Source organism: Elephas maximus, chromosome 10 (assembly GCF_024166365.1).
Source record: "Elephas maximus indicus isolate mEleMax1 chromosome 10, mEleMax1 primary haplotype, whole genome shotgun sequence".
In the NCBI taxonomy this organism is placed as follows: Eukaryota; Metazoa; Chordata; class Mammalia; order Proboscidea; family Elephantidae; genus Elephas; species Elephas maximus.
In genome coordinates this window covers 63,056,869-63,072,442 of record NC_064828.1, presented here as the reverse complement: position 1 = coordinate 63,072,442, position 15,574 = coordinate 63,056,869, and the positions used below count along the sequence as shown (strand labels likewise).

General features: G+C 44.3%; 1 protein-coding gene across 7 annotated transcripts in view; it reads left to right on the top strand.

The window, feature by feature from the left end:
- Positions 1-780: 780 nt before the first annotated feature.
- Positions 781-15,574, top strand: part of NIN (ninein) — a 118,070-nt gene continuing 103,276 nt past the window's right edge. For 2 of the 7 annotated variants that reach the window (XM_049897918.1, XM_049897923.1), the window contains exons 1-3: positions 782-950; positions 1,476-1,529; positions 13,229-13,432. In XM_049897918.1, coding sequence (XP_049753875.1) covers positions 13,250-13,432 — 183 coding nt within the window. In that variant the 5' untranslated portion in view covers positions 782-950; positions 1,476-1,529; positions 13,229-13,249. Of the gene's footprint in view, positions 951-1,475; positions 1,530-13,228; positions 13,433-15,574 lie in introns of all 7 variants that reach the window. The other 5 variants (XM_049897920.1, XM_049897924.1, XM_049897921.1 and 2 more) reach the window with 4 other exon arrangements.

Sequence of the window (15,574 nt, the reverse complement as noted above, 5' to 3'; positions counted from 1 at the left end):
TCAAGGGCATATTTAAACCTGCAGCTCAAAAAGTGTTGGGCGTTGTTTTCTGTGGGCAGCTGACTCCTCTAGGCCCAGACTTGGGATCTTGTTTGAGTGCATTGAGATCAGACTTTGAAGAGCATTAGAGGTAGAGCTAGCAGGAAGCTGTTAATACCCAGCAACCGTTGGCCAGAGAACCACCAACTCCAAGGATCTGAGGGTTGGAGGTATCCGCAGAGGCTGCCTAAGGCGCAGGAGTCTATGAGGACGGAGTGGTCAGGTACGGTAGCCAATCTAAACCTGGTGGAGTTGCCGCACTACCTCCCGCGGGTTCAGTGTCAAGTCTAGAGCCCGAGGGCTGGGAAATCTAGGGAGCAAGGAGCCTAAATCCCCACCTTCAAGTCCTGCTGGCTGCGGGCGGGTGTTCTAGAAGCCGTGTGCGTGCTAGCGTGTTTGGAAGGAAAGGGAAGCGAGCAGGCCGGGGGCCGCTGGGGATGACACGCCAGTCCTCGCCCCCCGGTGACCTCGTGGCCAGGCCTCCTCCCACTCGCCTCCGAGCTCTGGCGTTTCTAAGTTCAAATCTCCGGGGAGGCCGCCCCAGCGTTTGGCAGCAGCCAAGCAGGGACTGGGCTCTTCCTGGCTCCGGGGACCAGTGCAATCTCCGTGGCCTGGGGCTCAGGGTTACCGGCGGGGAGACCTGCGAAGTCCCCGACAGCGCCCCGCGCTCCTCCCTCGGCAGCCGGGGCGGCGCGGGCGCGGAGGTGGGGCTGCCGAGCCCGGGCCGGCGTCGCCAGTGGCTCCTCCTCCCCGCGGCCCGGCCCTTCCTCCCCGGCGTCCAGAGCTCTGGGTAGCCGCGGCCGAGCGGGAGCCGAGCGCGCTGGGCGCAGCTGTCCCGCTGCCGCCGAGCCCTGAGTGTGCTCGCGGTCATGGTCCCCGCGGCGGCGCCGGGCGCCTGAGCCCCAGACGCGGTAAGCGAGACTGCAGTACCCGGCTACCCCCGACCTGTGGTCTGAGGGGTGAAGCGGAGGCCTCGCACTGTTCCCGCGCCGTCGGAAAGGCCCTGCGCGCCCGAGGTGGACCCGTACCGGGGACAGGCAGGGGCTTCCTCTTCCGGACCCGGGGCCAGGGCGGGCGCTGTCCCCGCGGGCCGGACACGGGGCGGCTGGGAGGAAGCGGTGGCCCGGAGGACCTGGTGCTCCCGGGGGACGAGGCGGGGAGGGGGCGTCTTCGGAGGCGAGGAGGAGGGGCGGGTCCTGAGGCTCGGGCTGCGCTAATGGGGGCGGGCTGGCGGGGGTGGGGAGGATGCGCGCAGCAGCCTGCGGCCCGGGAGAGAAGCGCTTTTGTAAGAGCTGGCTCCTTACATATGGAAATGACGCTCGCGAGGGTCTCCATTCGCGTCCTTTTGAAGGACGCCCGCCCGGAACCGCGGCGCCGGCAGCGAAGTATTGTCCCGCTTCTCGAGCCGTAACAAAGCGTCCTCCTTCGCTTTGCAGAGCACTGGAGGGAGGCGGCCAGCTGTGCGGGCGCTCCGGAGAGGCCGACAGAAGGTAGGCAGGGGTGGCAGGGGCCGAGAGAGCATGCTGCCTGGTGACATAATACGGTGTCTGAGGTTCCTGGCGGTGGCGATGGGCTAGCGGGTCGGGGACGCATCACAGGTTGCCAGGGACCTGCGAGCCGCGCCCGCCCTCCGGCTGCACCTCTGCCTCCGGCGGGGAGCGCCACCGCGGCTGGGCATCTCTGCCACCCCTGTGGCCCCAACCCGCAGTCCCGAGCTGAAAGCGGCTATTGTACGTGGTCCAGGAGCGGACTTGAGTCCCGAAACGAGCAGAAAGGGTGTTTGTTCGGTTGGTTTGTGCCAACCAGACAGCCTTGAGTGAGAAGCTCCTGAAAAGAAACCTGTCTGGGAAACCCCAAGCCTGGGCTGAGTAGCTGAGAGCTGTTTGGAGCCCTTAAAGTGGAGAATTTAGGCGGCGTGTGAGATCGTTGCATATAGACAGACTTTCCCAGTGCGGTTACTGGGAAAGAACAAAAATGACACTTCCGGTTATTGCGTAAAAGCTGGGACCGCCAAACCAGCGGAATGAAGTGTGGAGTGAGTCGCAGGAGGAAGCTGCCAGGGTCCCAGAGACTGATAGGCTTCTGGGCTTCTAATCTGGCCCGACAAAAGGACAAAGCTGATGAAAACGGTAACTGCTAAACGCTCTTTGGAGAAATTGAAATTGAGAGACGGGGGGGGGGTGCGGGGGGGGGGTGCGGGGGGGGGTGGGTGGGAGCGGAATAGCAAGAGCTAGAAAAAGGACTTAATCCTGGCCTCCGCCTTAACAAACCCGGTTAAGGTTTAGATAAAATGGGAACTGGAAAGATTGCCCTACCGTGTACCATGTTTCTGGACAATTTAGCTACTATTATGCGATCTTCTGCTTTCTTCATCAAACGGTGAAAAATCCTCTCCTGGAATTCCTGAGATGGGCTGAATTCATTAACTCCTGGGCTGAACTCCTGAATTTATTAAATTGAAACATTTCATGGTTGTCTTTTGTGACTGACATGCTAGCTTTCTGGGATGAGAATCCTGATAAAGTCCATCATGACACATGGGTCAAACTCCTGGGACCATTAATGATTTTTCAATGGGGTTCCCTTCAATTCTTTAACATAAAATTATAGCTGTTTACATGTTTCCTGATGCTTGACATCTGCAAGGAAATATATTTTTTCTGTGTCAGCTTAATATTATCTTGAGTCTTCTCTAAGGGAGAGCATATTGGTGGCTGACCTGAAATATGGTAGGTTTTACTCTGGAATTGAAGGGGGCTGTGAAAATTCCCAGACTGCACGTAAGACTAACATTACAGGCTGGCTGAAAAACGAGTTTGTTGTGGTCGCTTCAGCTGTTGTCAGTGTCCTTAGGGAGGTGAAGTGAACTGCTGGGGAGTTGGTTTGCAGGTTTGTTTATTTTCTCCTGTTCCCTGGTGATTCTTTAGAGGGAAGCATTCTGAACAGCACTGTAGATAACGGGTAGGACTTACGGATATTCCACAATGAGCTGGACATCAGTAAAGATACTGCCAACACAGGAAAAGGCTTCAGAGGAGGAGGCAACATTGAGGAAGCCATCACAGCACACTCTGCATTAAAATGTCAAGGATCAGACACTTGATCAGAATGGGTTTCTTTCTTCTTCTTTTTTTCGTTTTAGATATGTATTGACCCTTAATATTAAAAGGTGTTAACTCACACAGAGGGGAAGGATAGAGTTCCAGTGCATTCTAAATCAGCCAATCTCAATTTAATAGGCAGTATTTTTATTCTTATCGTGAGTCAGTGTTCTTCAAATAAATTGTTTTAAATGTCACTGCAAATGACTTTCAAAACTAACATTTCACCAATCTTGATGTTTCCATTTTATGTTAATAGCGAGAATATATTTTATCAGTCTTACATTGATAAAGGGTTGGTAAACTTAGCCAGAGTATTTTAGAGGGATTCAAACAGCCTAAAGCCTTTTCAGAAGGTTTATTTTTATAGATGCCAATTGATTTGTAAGCCAATAAATTATGTGGTTTGAATTCTGGCTATTGAACTTGCATCTGTTGGGCAGGGGCTTGTGGAGAGACCGCAGCTTGCCAAAAGATATTTTTATCCTATTTACAAATAAAGTAGAATTTTAAGAAAGATTATGGGATTATGCAAGTGAGCATCTTTGTTTGCAGTTAAGGTGCTTCTTTATTGTAATTTACATGGCAATTGACCGTTCATTCAAGTTTGTGGATGGAAAAGAATTACAAAGCATCTATGCATTAATGTTCATTTAACAAAGTTGGGAAAATACTGTTTATATGTAGAGAAGATCTTCACTCATACCCCAGGGAAATGTAGCTGGAGGCACCCTAAATTAATTTGAGCAAATATGGTTCTAGAAGTGAAAGTTGTTATAAGCATTTTGTTTTAGAAAAACTAACAAAACATGCAACTGTTTTCTGTTTTGTGATTTTACTTGGTAGCTGATTACAGGTTATTGAGTCTAGATTGTGCTAGGCTAATGGTGTTATTCCTTCAACTACCCTGAGTTAACTATTTGATTGGTTTATCCACCTAGTTATTAGGCTTAACAGAAGCATGGCTTTGCTACATCCGTCTGGGCATTAAAATACTAAAGGTTATTTGTGCTTTAGAATAAATGCTAGTAGGAGACCCTTAGTTAAGTTTTACAGTGTAGTTAGCAAAGTTGTTATTTTCTTTCCAGTTTTTTAATATAACTTTTTCCCTGTGCAGTGGTATTTGTGCTTTTGTGTTACATTTTTATACCAAGGTTTTATTTATGGTGATACGGTTGTACTTTTGGTATCCACTTAAAAGTGACGTGCTGTCTGAGCAAAGAGAAAGCTATTTGACGTAGTCAGTTGTGGGATGAAAAACAGGTGTTTCGGGCACAAGTATTCTCATATATAAACATGTGAATGAAAACTATTGTTTTTCTGTTAAGCTTTTGCTAAAATTTAATTTGTTCTTGTCATTATCTCCTTTTTATTGAAATTAGTCCAAAATGGTAAGCCTGGAAATGTTTGCAACAGATTAACGTTTGCAGAATAGAGAAGAAAAAGAAGCATTTTTATTTGATCATTGGTGTTATTAGGCAGTGACTTGCCAAATTGTGAAAGCTAAAGGCATGAATAAAAAGTTTTGCCAAAGCAGGATTTGTTCATTTTCATCCCCTCAGTTATAAATAACTAAATTAGTCACTTGGTGGTCACTGCCTGGTCTGGACCCCCAACAGCTATGTCTGAACACAGGTTCGAAAGCATCTATTATGATGCCTTTGCAAGAAAAGCTGCTGAGCTGAGAGAGGCATCCAGACATTCTGCGTAGCTGTTCAGCTGCTGGACCATCTGGAGAGGGAATAAAAGGCCTGGGCTGGGGGCGCTGGCATTGTGCTCATTTATTATTTGATTTTCCCTTGCCAGACTTTGTCCTCTTTTCACTCCCTGTAGCCCAGAGCAGACGTCCCCCTTTGGCTAAGGATGCCATTCTTACAAGCTCCTTTCTATATCTGGGATGCTGGAAAGTTCACAAGTTCAGATACCCACTTCATGCCGGCCTCATGTTGGTGACTTCATTATTCCGGCTGCACCTATACCAGTTTCTTTTCCAGTCCCAGTTGGCACTGTGATTTCATCAGCCGGGGGTTGCCGAGTGGAGTGCAATAACAGATCTGTAATGGACATCCCATCAGGGTTTGCAGTATTTTGGCAGGCTGGTTTTGAGTTATTTGGAAGGAAAATGCTCCGAATAGTTCTCATTATGGGTGGTTATTGGGTGGTAAATGTTTTGATTAATGGCTCTGTGCATCTGCCTCCTATTTAACCACCCCTAGTTAGAAATCCAAAATATTGCCCACAATAAAATTGCCCTTTTATTCCAAAAGAGTCATAAAGGCTCCTGAAAGCCTGATTAGGAAGGTAGATAGTGAGGACAGGCCTGGGTTTGTGTCAGGGTTTATAAAACTAGAATTGTTCTTAGCAATTTGGAGGATTTAACACTCAAAAGGAGCCCAGGTAGCCCAACAGTTAAGCAATTGGGTGCTAACAAAAAAGGTTGGCAGTTTGAACCCACCAACTGTACCATGGGAGAAAAGACCTAGCAATCTGCTCCGATGAAGATTACAGTCTAGGAGACCCTAAGGGCAGTTCTACTCTGTCATATAGGGTTGCTGGGAGTTGGAATCGACTAGAAGGCAAAACAGCATCACTAAAAACCCAATTTTCTTAATCTCTGAGTAAAATTTCTACCTCTGGTGGGTGCTAGTTAGGCTTTGAGTCTGGAAAGCATGGAGCTGCACAAAGTGGACATACTTAAGTATTTATTTTGGGGGAATTAATTTAACAATGATCAGTACTTGGCCTGTACCCATTAATGAAGATATGGGACTCTTCATGATCATTTTTATATAAAAATGTATTTCTTCCATGCCCTAGAACCAAGTGCTCCTTAAAGAAAATGAGAATGCCTGTTCTACCTGTGTATCTTTAGTTTCCTGTTGTTGTTGTTAACCCAAATCAACTCGACGGCAACAGGTTTGATTTGGGATTTATTTTACCTGTATATCCTTAGTGTCCTGTTGTTGTTGTTGTTAGGTGCCGTTGAGTCAGTTCTGACTCATAGCAACCCTGTGTACAACAAAATAAAACACTGCCCAGTCCTGTACCATCTTCACAACCATTGCTAGGTTTGAGACCGTCGTTGCAGACAGTGTGTCAACCCATCTCATTGAGGGTCGCTTCCCCTTTTTTGCTGATCCTCTACCAAGCATGATGTTCTTCTCCAGGGACTGGTCCCTACTGATACTATGTCCAAAATATGTAAGACAAAGTCTCACCATTCTTGCTTCTAAGGAGCATTCTGGCTGTACTTCTTCCAAGACAGATTTGTTCATTCTTCTGGCAGTCTGTGGTATATTCAATATTCTTCTCCAACACCATAATCCAAATGCATCAATTCTTTGGTTTTCCTCGTTCATCGTCCAGCTTTCACATGCATATGAAGCAACTGAAAATACCATGGCTTGGGTCAGGTGCACCTTAGACCTCAAGGTGACATCTTTGGTTTTTAATACTTTAAAGAGGCCTTTTGCAGCAGATTCGCCCAACGCAATACATCCAATTTCTTGACTGCTTCCATGGGTGTTGATTGTGGATCCAAGTAAAATGAAATCCTTGACAACTTCAGTCTTTTCTCCATTTATCATGATGTTACTCATTGGTCCAGTTGTGAGGATTTTTGTTTTCTTGATGTTAAGATGTAATCCATACTGAAGGCTGTAGTCTTTGATCTTCATCAGTAAGTGCTTCAAATACTCCACTTTCAGCAAGCAAGATTGTCATCTGCATATCGCAGGGTGTTAATGAGTCTTCCGCCAATCCTGATGCTGTATTCTTCTTCATAGAGTCCAGCTTCTCAAATTATTTTGCTCAGCATACAGATTGAATAAGTATGGTGAACGGATACAACCCTGATGCACACCTTTTCAGATTTTTGCCAGGTAGTATCCTGTTGTTCTATTTGAACAACTGCCTCTTGGTCTATGTACAGGTTCCGCATGAGCACATTTTTCTGAAATTCCCATTCTTCATAATGTTATCCATAATTTGTTATGATCCACACAGTTGAATGCCTTTGCATAGTCAGTAGAACACAGGTAAACATCTTTTGGTTATTCTCTGCTTTTAGTCAAGATCCATCTGACATCAGCAATGATGTTCCTCGTTCCGTGTCTTCTGAATCTGGCTTGAATTTCTGGCAGTTCCCTGTCAATGTAGTGCTGTACCAGTTTTTAATTCTCTTCAGCATAATTTTACTTGCATATGATATTAATGATATTGTTCGATAGTTTCCATATTCTGTTGTATCACCTTTCTTTGGAATGGGTGCAAATATGGGTCTTTTCCAGTTGGTTGGCCAGGTAGCTGTCTTCCAAATTTCTTGGCATAGATGAGTGAGCACTTCCAACATTGCATGCATTTATTGAAACATCTCAATTCCTTGAGCTTTGTTTTTGCTAATGCCTTTAGTGCAGCTCATGTTCTTCCTTCAGTGCCATTGGTTTTGATCATATGCTACCTCCTGAAATGGTCGAAAGTTGACCAGTTGTTTTTGGCACGTTGTCTCTGTATGTTCCTTCCATCTTCTTTTGATGCTTCCTGCATCACAATATTTTGCCCATAGAATCCTTCAGAGTTGCAACTCAAGGCTTGAATTTTTTCTTCAGTTCTTTCAGCTTGAGAAATGCAGAGCGTGTTCTTGCCTTTTGGTTTTCTAACTCCAGGTCTTTGCACGTTTCATTATAATACTTGACTTGGTATTCTCAAACTGCCCTTTGAAATCTTCTGTTCAGCTTTTTACTTCTTCATTTCTTCCGTCTGCTTTAGTTACTCGACATTCAAGAGCAAGTTTCAGAGTGTCTTCAGACATCCATTTTAGTCTTTTTTTTTTTTTTCTGTCTTTAATGACCTCTTGCTTTCCTCATGTAAGATGTCCTTGACGTCATCCAATAACTCGTCTGGGCTTCGGTTGTTAGTGTTCAGTGCGTCAAATCTGTCCTTGAGATGATCGCCAAATTCAGGTGGGATATACTCAAGGTTTTTTGGGTATACTCAAGGTTGCACTTTGGCTCTTGTGGACTTGTTTTAATTTTCTTCAGTTTTAACTTGAGCTTGCCTACGAGCAATTGATGGTCCGTTTCCATATTTGGCCCCTGGCCGTGATCTGACTGATGATATTGAGCATCTCATCGGCTCTTTCCACAGGTGTGGTCAATTTGAATCCTGTGCATTCCATTCAGTGAGGTCCACGTGTATAGTCACTGTTTTTGTTGTTGAAAAAAGGCATTTGCAATGAAGTAATTTTCTTTTTGCAAAATTCTGTCATGTGATTTCTGGCATCATTTCCATCACCAAGGCCATATTTTTCAACTCACAGTCCTTCTTTGTTTCCAGCTTTTGCATTCCAATCACTAGAAATTGTCCATGATCTTTATTGCATGTTTGATCAACTTCAGACTGCAGAAGTTGTTAAAAATCTTCAATTTCTTCATCTTTGGCCTTAGCGGTTGGTATATAAATTTGAATAATAGTCTTATTAACTCGTCTTCCTTGTAGGCATATGGATGTTATCCTATCACTGACAGTATTGTTTTTCAGGATATATCTTGAAATGTTCTTTTTGATGATGAATGCAATGCTGTTCCCCTTCAGTATGTCGTTTTGGCGTAGTAGACCATAGGATTGTCTGATTCAGAATGGTCAGTAGCAGTCCATTTCAGCTTACTAATGCCTAGGGTATCAATCACTAAGTGTTTCATTTCACTTTTGACAACTTCCAGTTTTCCTTGATTCATACTTTGTGTGTTCTGCATTCTAATTATTAATGGATATTTGCAGCTGTTTCTTCTCATTTTGAGTCATACCACATCAGCAAATGAAGGTCCTGAAAGCTTTACTCCTTCACATCATTAAGGTCTACTCTACTTTGAGGAGGCAGCTCTTTCTCAGTTGTATTTTGAGTGCCTTCTAACCTGAGGGGTTCATCTTCCAGCGATGTTCCACTGCTATCATAAGGTTTTCACTGGCCAGTTTTTTCAGAAGTAGACTGCCAGATCCTTATTCCTAGTATGTCTTAGTCTGAAGGCTGTGCTGAAACCTGTCCACTGTGGGCGACCCTGCTGGTATTTGAAATAACAGTGGCATAGCTTCCAGCATCATAGCAACACACAAGCCTCCACAGTATGACAGACTGACAGATGAGTGGTAGCAGTGTCCTTTTGGTGATAATTACTCAGTAAGTGGATCTAGGGAGGAAGGAAGAAAGGTACACAGGAAAACGATCCTTCTTTTAGCTCTCCCCATTCCAGTTTGGAGGAGATTGAGGCCATCAAGTGTTCTATGGTGGTTTCTGGTACTTCGTACTGTTAAACCAGCTAAGAGTGGATAGAAGTAATTTGCTGATGATGGAATTCAGTAGTCACATTCATGTGTTCTGTGTGCCTGCAAAGTATTGGGAATAGTATAACTTAGAGTCAGACAGACCACAATTCACATCTCAGCTCTGCAGCCTATATTAAAACTGTGTGCTTGGATAAGTTGCTTAACTTTGCTAAGTCCCAATTTCTACATCTTAAACGGTAATATGATAATATCTACTTCAAAGAATTGGGAGGAGTTAAATGATGTATGTAAGGTACTTAGCATAGGCCAGACTCACAGTAAACACTCAGATGTAAAGAAGATGGTTTTTTCTGAACTCCCAACAACATTTCAGTCTTTCAGATTTTGTTCGACATTAACTTTATTGATAATTTTCCTTTAAAGATCTAGGAAGCACTGAACATTAATTGCTGCTATTATTACTTAAGAATATAATATTTTTTATATACATAGTATATCTCCTGCCCATTCTTACTGGCATTCCACATCTGCTTTGTTTCTAAGGTAGGTCTATGGATGACTGATGCTTTTAAATTACCCCTCTTCAGTTACCCTTCTTTGTAAGTCTCTCATATTTAATTGGTGGTTTTCTCAATTTGTCACCTGTGTCAGTTTTCTCTGGGATTAGCCATCCTCACCTGGTCACCATATTCAACCTGCACAAGAACCCTTCCAGATGGGCATTGTTATTCTCATTCTATAAACAAGAGGACTTGTTGGGGAAAGTGTTTTAGTACAGATTCTCCTCCAAAGCTACATCCCATAACAACAACAACAACAAAAATTCAGCTGAAATTTGTGAACCAATGGCTTAATTACTGACTCACTGAATTAAACTTCAGATAGCTCTGCATCGTACAGTTTGGCAGTCGATGTTGGCTTTCTACTTCTGCTTGATTTTGTCTGAGACTGAAAATGTCTCTTTGAAACAGGGCTGGGTGGGGGAAGAGGAGATGTGTGTGGAAGAAATAGGTATTTCAAAATCTTCGTATACTCATTTCTATAGCTGTCATTCAGGGCACGTTTCATCTCAATGACTATCCTCACACTGAGTCGCTCCATGACGTTTTCTGAGCACCTGGTGTGAAGAGCAGACTGTACTATGCACTTTGAGGGAGATTTAAAAGAAATAGAAGATGCAGACCTTGTCCTTAAGGAAATTTCCACCAAGTAAGAAGAAAAAAAATTCTCGCACATGAAATTACTGATAAACATTTGGAGACTAATATCAACAACACCAGAAATGTATTCTGTGCCAGATGAGTACTGACAACTTGTCACCATGTGTAACATCTCCTGGCTGTTTCAGTATGAGCATGTTTGACAGAGGTGGGGCTTTTTTTCCCCTCCAGTCAAAAGAATGTTTTCCTAAGCACAGTGTCTTGGGAAGGAGGGAGAGGAAATAAAGAGATCAAAAAGGAAAGCTGCTATAAAATGAAAGAGGTTTGATTTAATGAAAATCCAGTGACCTTCCAAAGAGGGGGTGTGATAGCTTATCACATTCAGAGCAGTGAATATGGTCAGAACTTCTCAGTACATTGTGAATTTTATCACCTTCTCTCCTTGGCTTAGATGGAAAAATCCTCGCCTCTTGAAAATAATTAGAAAAGGGGAAGTGTTAGAAGTCTTTCACTTTTGAGTTTTTAAAAAAATATATGCAAAGTCAAGCAAAAGCAGAATAGACTGGCTTTGATGAAACTGGTCAGATTATACAGCCCAATGGACTGTAAAAGTCGTGGAGAGTGAGTGAGTCTGAGCACGGTGGCAACACTGAACATCAGCACATGTTAGAGAGTCACAGCAGATCTTAGTTGATGATTAACTGGTGACTCTGAGTGAATTTCATTAGCCAAACCTTGGCCTTGTCTAAATTCCTAACTGTGTGGCTTGCTTAACACCTTGGTGTTTCTTTTCTGGTGCGTCGATGTTTACATAGCACTCTCAACGAATTTTGAAAACATTTACATGGTGATTAGTTAACCCAACAAACCAACCCTGGGAAGGCAGCCAGAGGCAGCAGCACCTTAGTAATAAAAAAGCTGATTATTAGGAGGACCGGTGACCTGTCCAAGACGAGCAGCCTGCACCAAAACTGTACCACTTCCCTTTCGTGAATGCCCCAGCAAAAATCGAGCTACATGATAGAACTGTTGGGATTCATCTTCTGAATCCACTTAGTTTTGTTGAAGCCCTTGGTAAGGTCGTGGCTCTGTTTCGGCTTGTCACGTTTTTGAGCAGTTGTCTACAGGAAGAAAAATGTCACCTAGAGCAGCTTTGTTATGAAAGCTCTTTTATTTTCAGTTCTGGCCATATTCAGCATTGTAACTTACATGTTTCCACGTTGTCATGATCTGCTCAGTGGAACATCATTCCTAAGTTGGAGAATTTCTGACCCAGGGCTTGGTTTAGTCAAAGTTGCTGCCTTTTTTAAGTTAAGGGGCTGGTTCTGAGACCCTTGTGTCCGATGACAGAGTCATATCTCAAAGGTATGTATTCTGATTGGCACCCCTTGCATCATGGTGAAAGGTACCTCCAGATGTGAAGTTTCAGGCTTTCACTGGAAGATCCAGCACATTAAAAATGAGATATCATGCAAAGAGAAAAACAGACTTTGTTTTTTAAATAAAGCGTGAAGTGCTTGGAATTTCGTGATGTATACTTTTAGCAAAAATGATTCTGAGAGTTATTGATAGCTCCACATTGTTACTGATCCCAGGGAAGCTGGCAAAATGAAAGGCCTGGGGCTGGGGTGGGTCAGAGAGATGGAAGACAGGTTAACTAGGTGTAAAGGGATGAGATGGTCTGCATGGGGGAGGTTCCCTGTGATGCTAGGCAATTCATATGAGCCAATCTATGGCTCATTTTGGCCTCACCGCCTGGAAGGTTGGAGTAGTGTTTTCCCTTTTCTCTAGGCAACTAAACATTACCTAAGACTCCCTGGGACTAAAGTGAGCTTCAGGGAATGCTCTTCCTGTCACACCTCGTGTAATTGCACCAACGAAGCTAATTGAGTTGCTTTTTTGAGGAACTCATGTAAAAGGTGTTTGGTCTTGTGTAAACAGGGAGGCGGTTTTGTATCAAAGGCACTTATCTAGTGCCTCTTGCTGTGACTCTCCCATGTAACTATTATGGGGGGCACCTAGTATAGGCTGAAGGAAGTGGAATGAACACCTCTGCCAAGCAGGCAGATTGCAACATCTGCGCAGGCTGTCCGGAGCTTGCTGACTTGAATGGAGGCTCTGGCAGCACAGCCTATTGGCGTTTACAGTTAGTTCATTTGAATGGCCTGGATGTCAGAAACAGCTCTTTCCCTTCTTTAAGTCCTGGGCCAGATAAGCTGTGGGAGAGAACCACCCTCAAACCTGAACTTTAAAGTCTGGCCTCCTGAGGGCAAGGCAGCAGAAGGGTGTCTTTTTGCCTCCAAGGAACGAGCGTCTCATTGACTCCCCTCATTCTGGTAACTCTCCTGCCCCCCTTGTGACTCGACCTTGTGGATGTGCCCCTGGCATGAGTGAGTGCATGTTGGGAGCTCCCCTGGCCAGGGCTGGGTCCAGGAGGGACAGACGTTGGACTTGCTATGGGATGCACAGTGTTACCTTTTGTGATGGCCCTTATGAAGGTCCTGATCGACCAGTTCTAGGGCCACCGGGGCACACAGAGCACTCCCAAAGGTCTGGCAGGGGATGGGGTAAGGGGTGAGTGTGCCGAGAGGTGGCTGTAGCAGGATTGGCCTGCCACAACTTGTCCTTGTCTCCCACCCTGCACAGGTGAGCGCTGTGGGCTATGGGATGGATGAGGTGGAGCAGGACCAGCATGAGGCCCGACTCAAGGAGCTGTTTGACAGTTTTGACACAACGGGCACCGGGTCCCTGGGACAGGAGGAACTCACCGACCTTTGCCATATGTTGAGCTTGGAGGAGGTGGCCCCAGCACTGCAACAGACACTGCTTCAGGACAACCTCTTGGGCAGGGTAAGGTCTGGGGAGACCATAGAATGAGTGGGAAGTGGGGCATAGTTTCTGTCAGGGTGCTAGGGGTGGGGCAGACCACATGTGTTGCAACCTGTTTCTGACATCCTGGCTGTGTGTGCTCTTAGCTGGTAGCCTGATAAAAACAAGAACGTAATGGGCGTGAAATAACAGTGCAGTTTGCTAGGTGACAAGGACCCTGCTTTAATGTGTGCTCTGGAATGGAAATGTGCACGGAGCATCATATGAAGAGAGACAAGAGGATAACAAGAGGATGCTTTCCAACTTTTTCCTAGAGGGATGAGATGCCCTAAATCTGTAGCAGAATCGCTCATGTTTTTTTGTGGGTCATTTTATGGATTCCATATTCATCATTGGAGGGAAGGAGAGGGTAAGATTCCTGTTGAAGAGAAGGGAACTGTGTAAGAAAACTGCCATTCACAGGAAGAGTGGATTTCTGTTACGACGTTTACTCCTGATATTTCTTGTGTAGATTGTTTCTGGGGTGAAGTATTAATTAAGCCTTCACCCAGAAAGTAAGACGGAAGGGTAAGTAAGCACATTGCAGTTTCATTTAAAACCCAGCACAACCTTGCTTCCAGCAGGGATGCGCGTGTGCTAATGTTAACTCTACGTTGGACAACAGACATCCTCTCCCCATAGATCAAGTCACAGTCATGATCTCCCCAGAGATCAAAACCTAAAGAAAGGGTCTTTTTGTCTTTGGTTGATGGTGGGAGGAACGTTTATCTGTCATGCCCCGATATTGCCTTCAGTTCTCATAATTATAATTAATAGCATAATTTGTACAGCCTTGGTTTGAGTCTCTTGCTATTGGTTTTTGAAATGGATGAGAGGAAAAATGGAGGGTACTTTTTGAGATCTGTTGTTACTATCGCTGACACTTTGTAGACAGTGGGTTTTATCATGTGGTGAAAATCGAGGAAGCAGTCATAAAGCTTAAGTTTATTCCAGTGACTGAACTTTCTTCATTTCATTTTCAATCTCTTAGTTGACACAATTAGTGAGTGGCTTCAGATACAGAATGATGTATTGACTCTCTAACCTGAGACTGGACTAGCTATTGTCCTGAAATTCATGTCCTCGGGATGATATTCTCAGGGGCTTGGTGCCATGAATATGACGCTGAACAGGGCTAACATTAAAAAAAAAAAAAGTGAATTCTTTGCAAAAACAGGGACACACTTGGTGACTTTTGAGTGGGTTAGCTATTTGAGAACATACCTGGTCCCTATAAAATTCTAAAAATTTTGCTTTGAAAGGAGTAGAAGGAGTTATGAGGATCAAACAGTTTGTTCCTCATAATGTAAGGTACTCACATGTTTTTGAGTTCTGCCTTAGTCTTAGATGCTGTGAGGAGAGAAAAGAGTTGTATTTCCCAGCATGGTGCTTGGGGATCTCGGGCCTTTTGGTGCCTAGGGGTTAGTATCAAGGGGTGGATCTGTTTCAGTGCTTATTAAAGCCTGAGAAGACGTAATGCAACTTAAGGTTTCCTTGGGAGGTTGTCTTAGAATCAGCGTAAATGTGGAGTCCTCTGCTGTAAATGGACTGCACCTTGGCAGCAGGTTAACAGTTTGCTCTCCAGGTGTTGCACAACTTTGCTTTCGTTTGACAGCCTAAAACGGAAACAGTAATCGATAGATTTATTAGTGACCTGACACTGCCAGCCTGCTTCTTACGTTTGCTGTTTGCGTGTGAATAATGAATACCTAAGTGGCCTATAACATGATATTTGCTTGGTGAACCAGTGATAAAAGTTAAATAGATGTGCGCATATTGATTTCATGGGGGAGGTCTCTGGTGGTTGTCTTGAGAGCAGGGTTGGCATGAATTAATGCGCTAAGTAGTTAAATTTGCATTTTTTATGAAACTGAATTATTCTCTTTAGATGATCGCATAAATGTGGCCATAAGCTGTTATGATGCTCTATATGGGCTATCATTTTAAATTAATAAGGAAAAAATTCGTTAGAATTCACTAAAACAACCCAAATACCCTTACCTTCTAAATGTATTTAGTAGAGAATCTTAAGCTTTAAAATGATAAATTGTTTTTAATGCTAGTCATCTTTCTTTTCTTTAGAAGGTATTTATAGAAAAAGTTTTAAGGGTTAACAGTTTGATT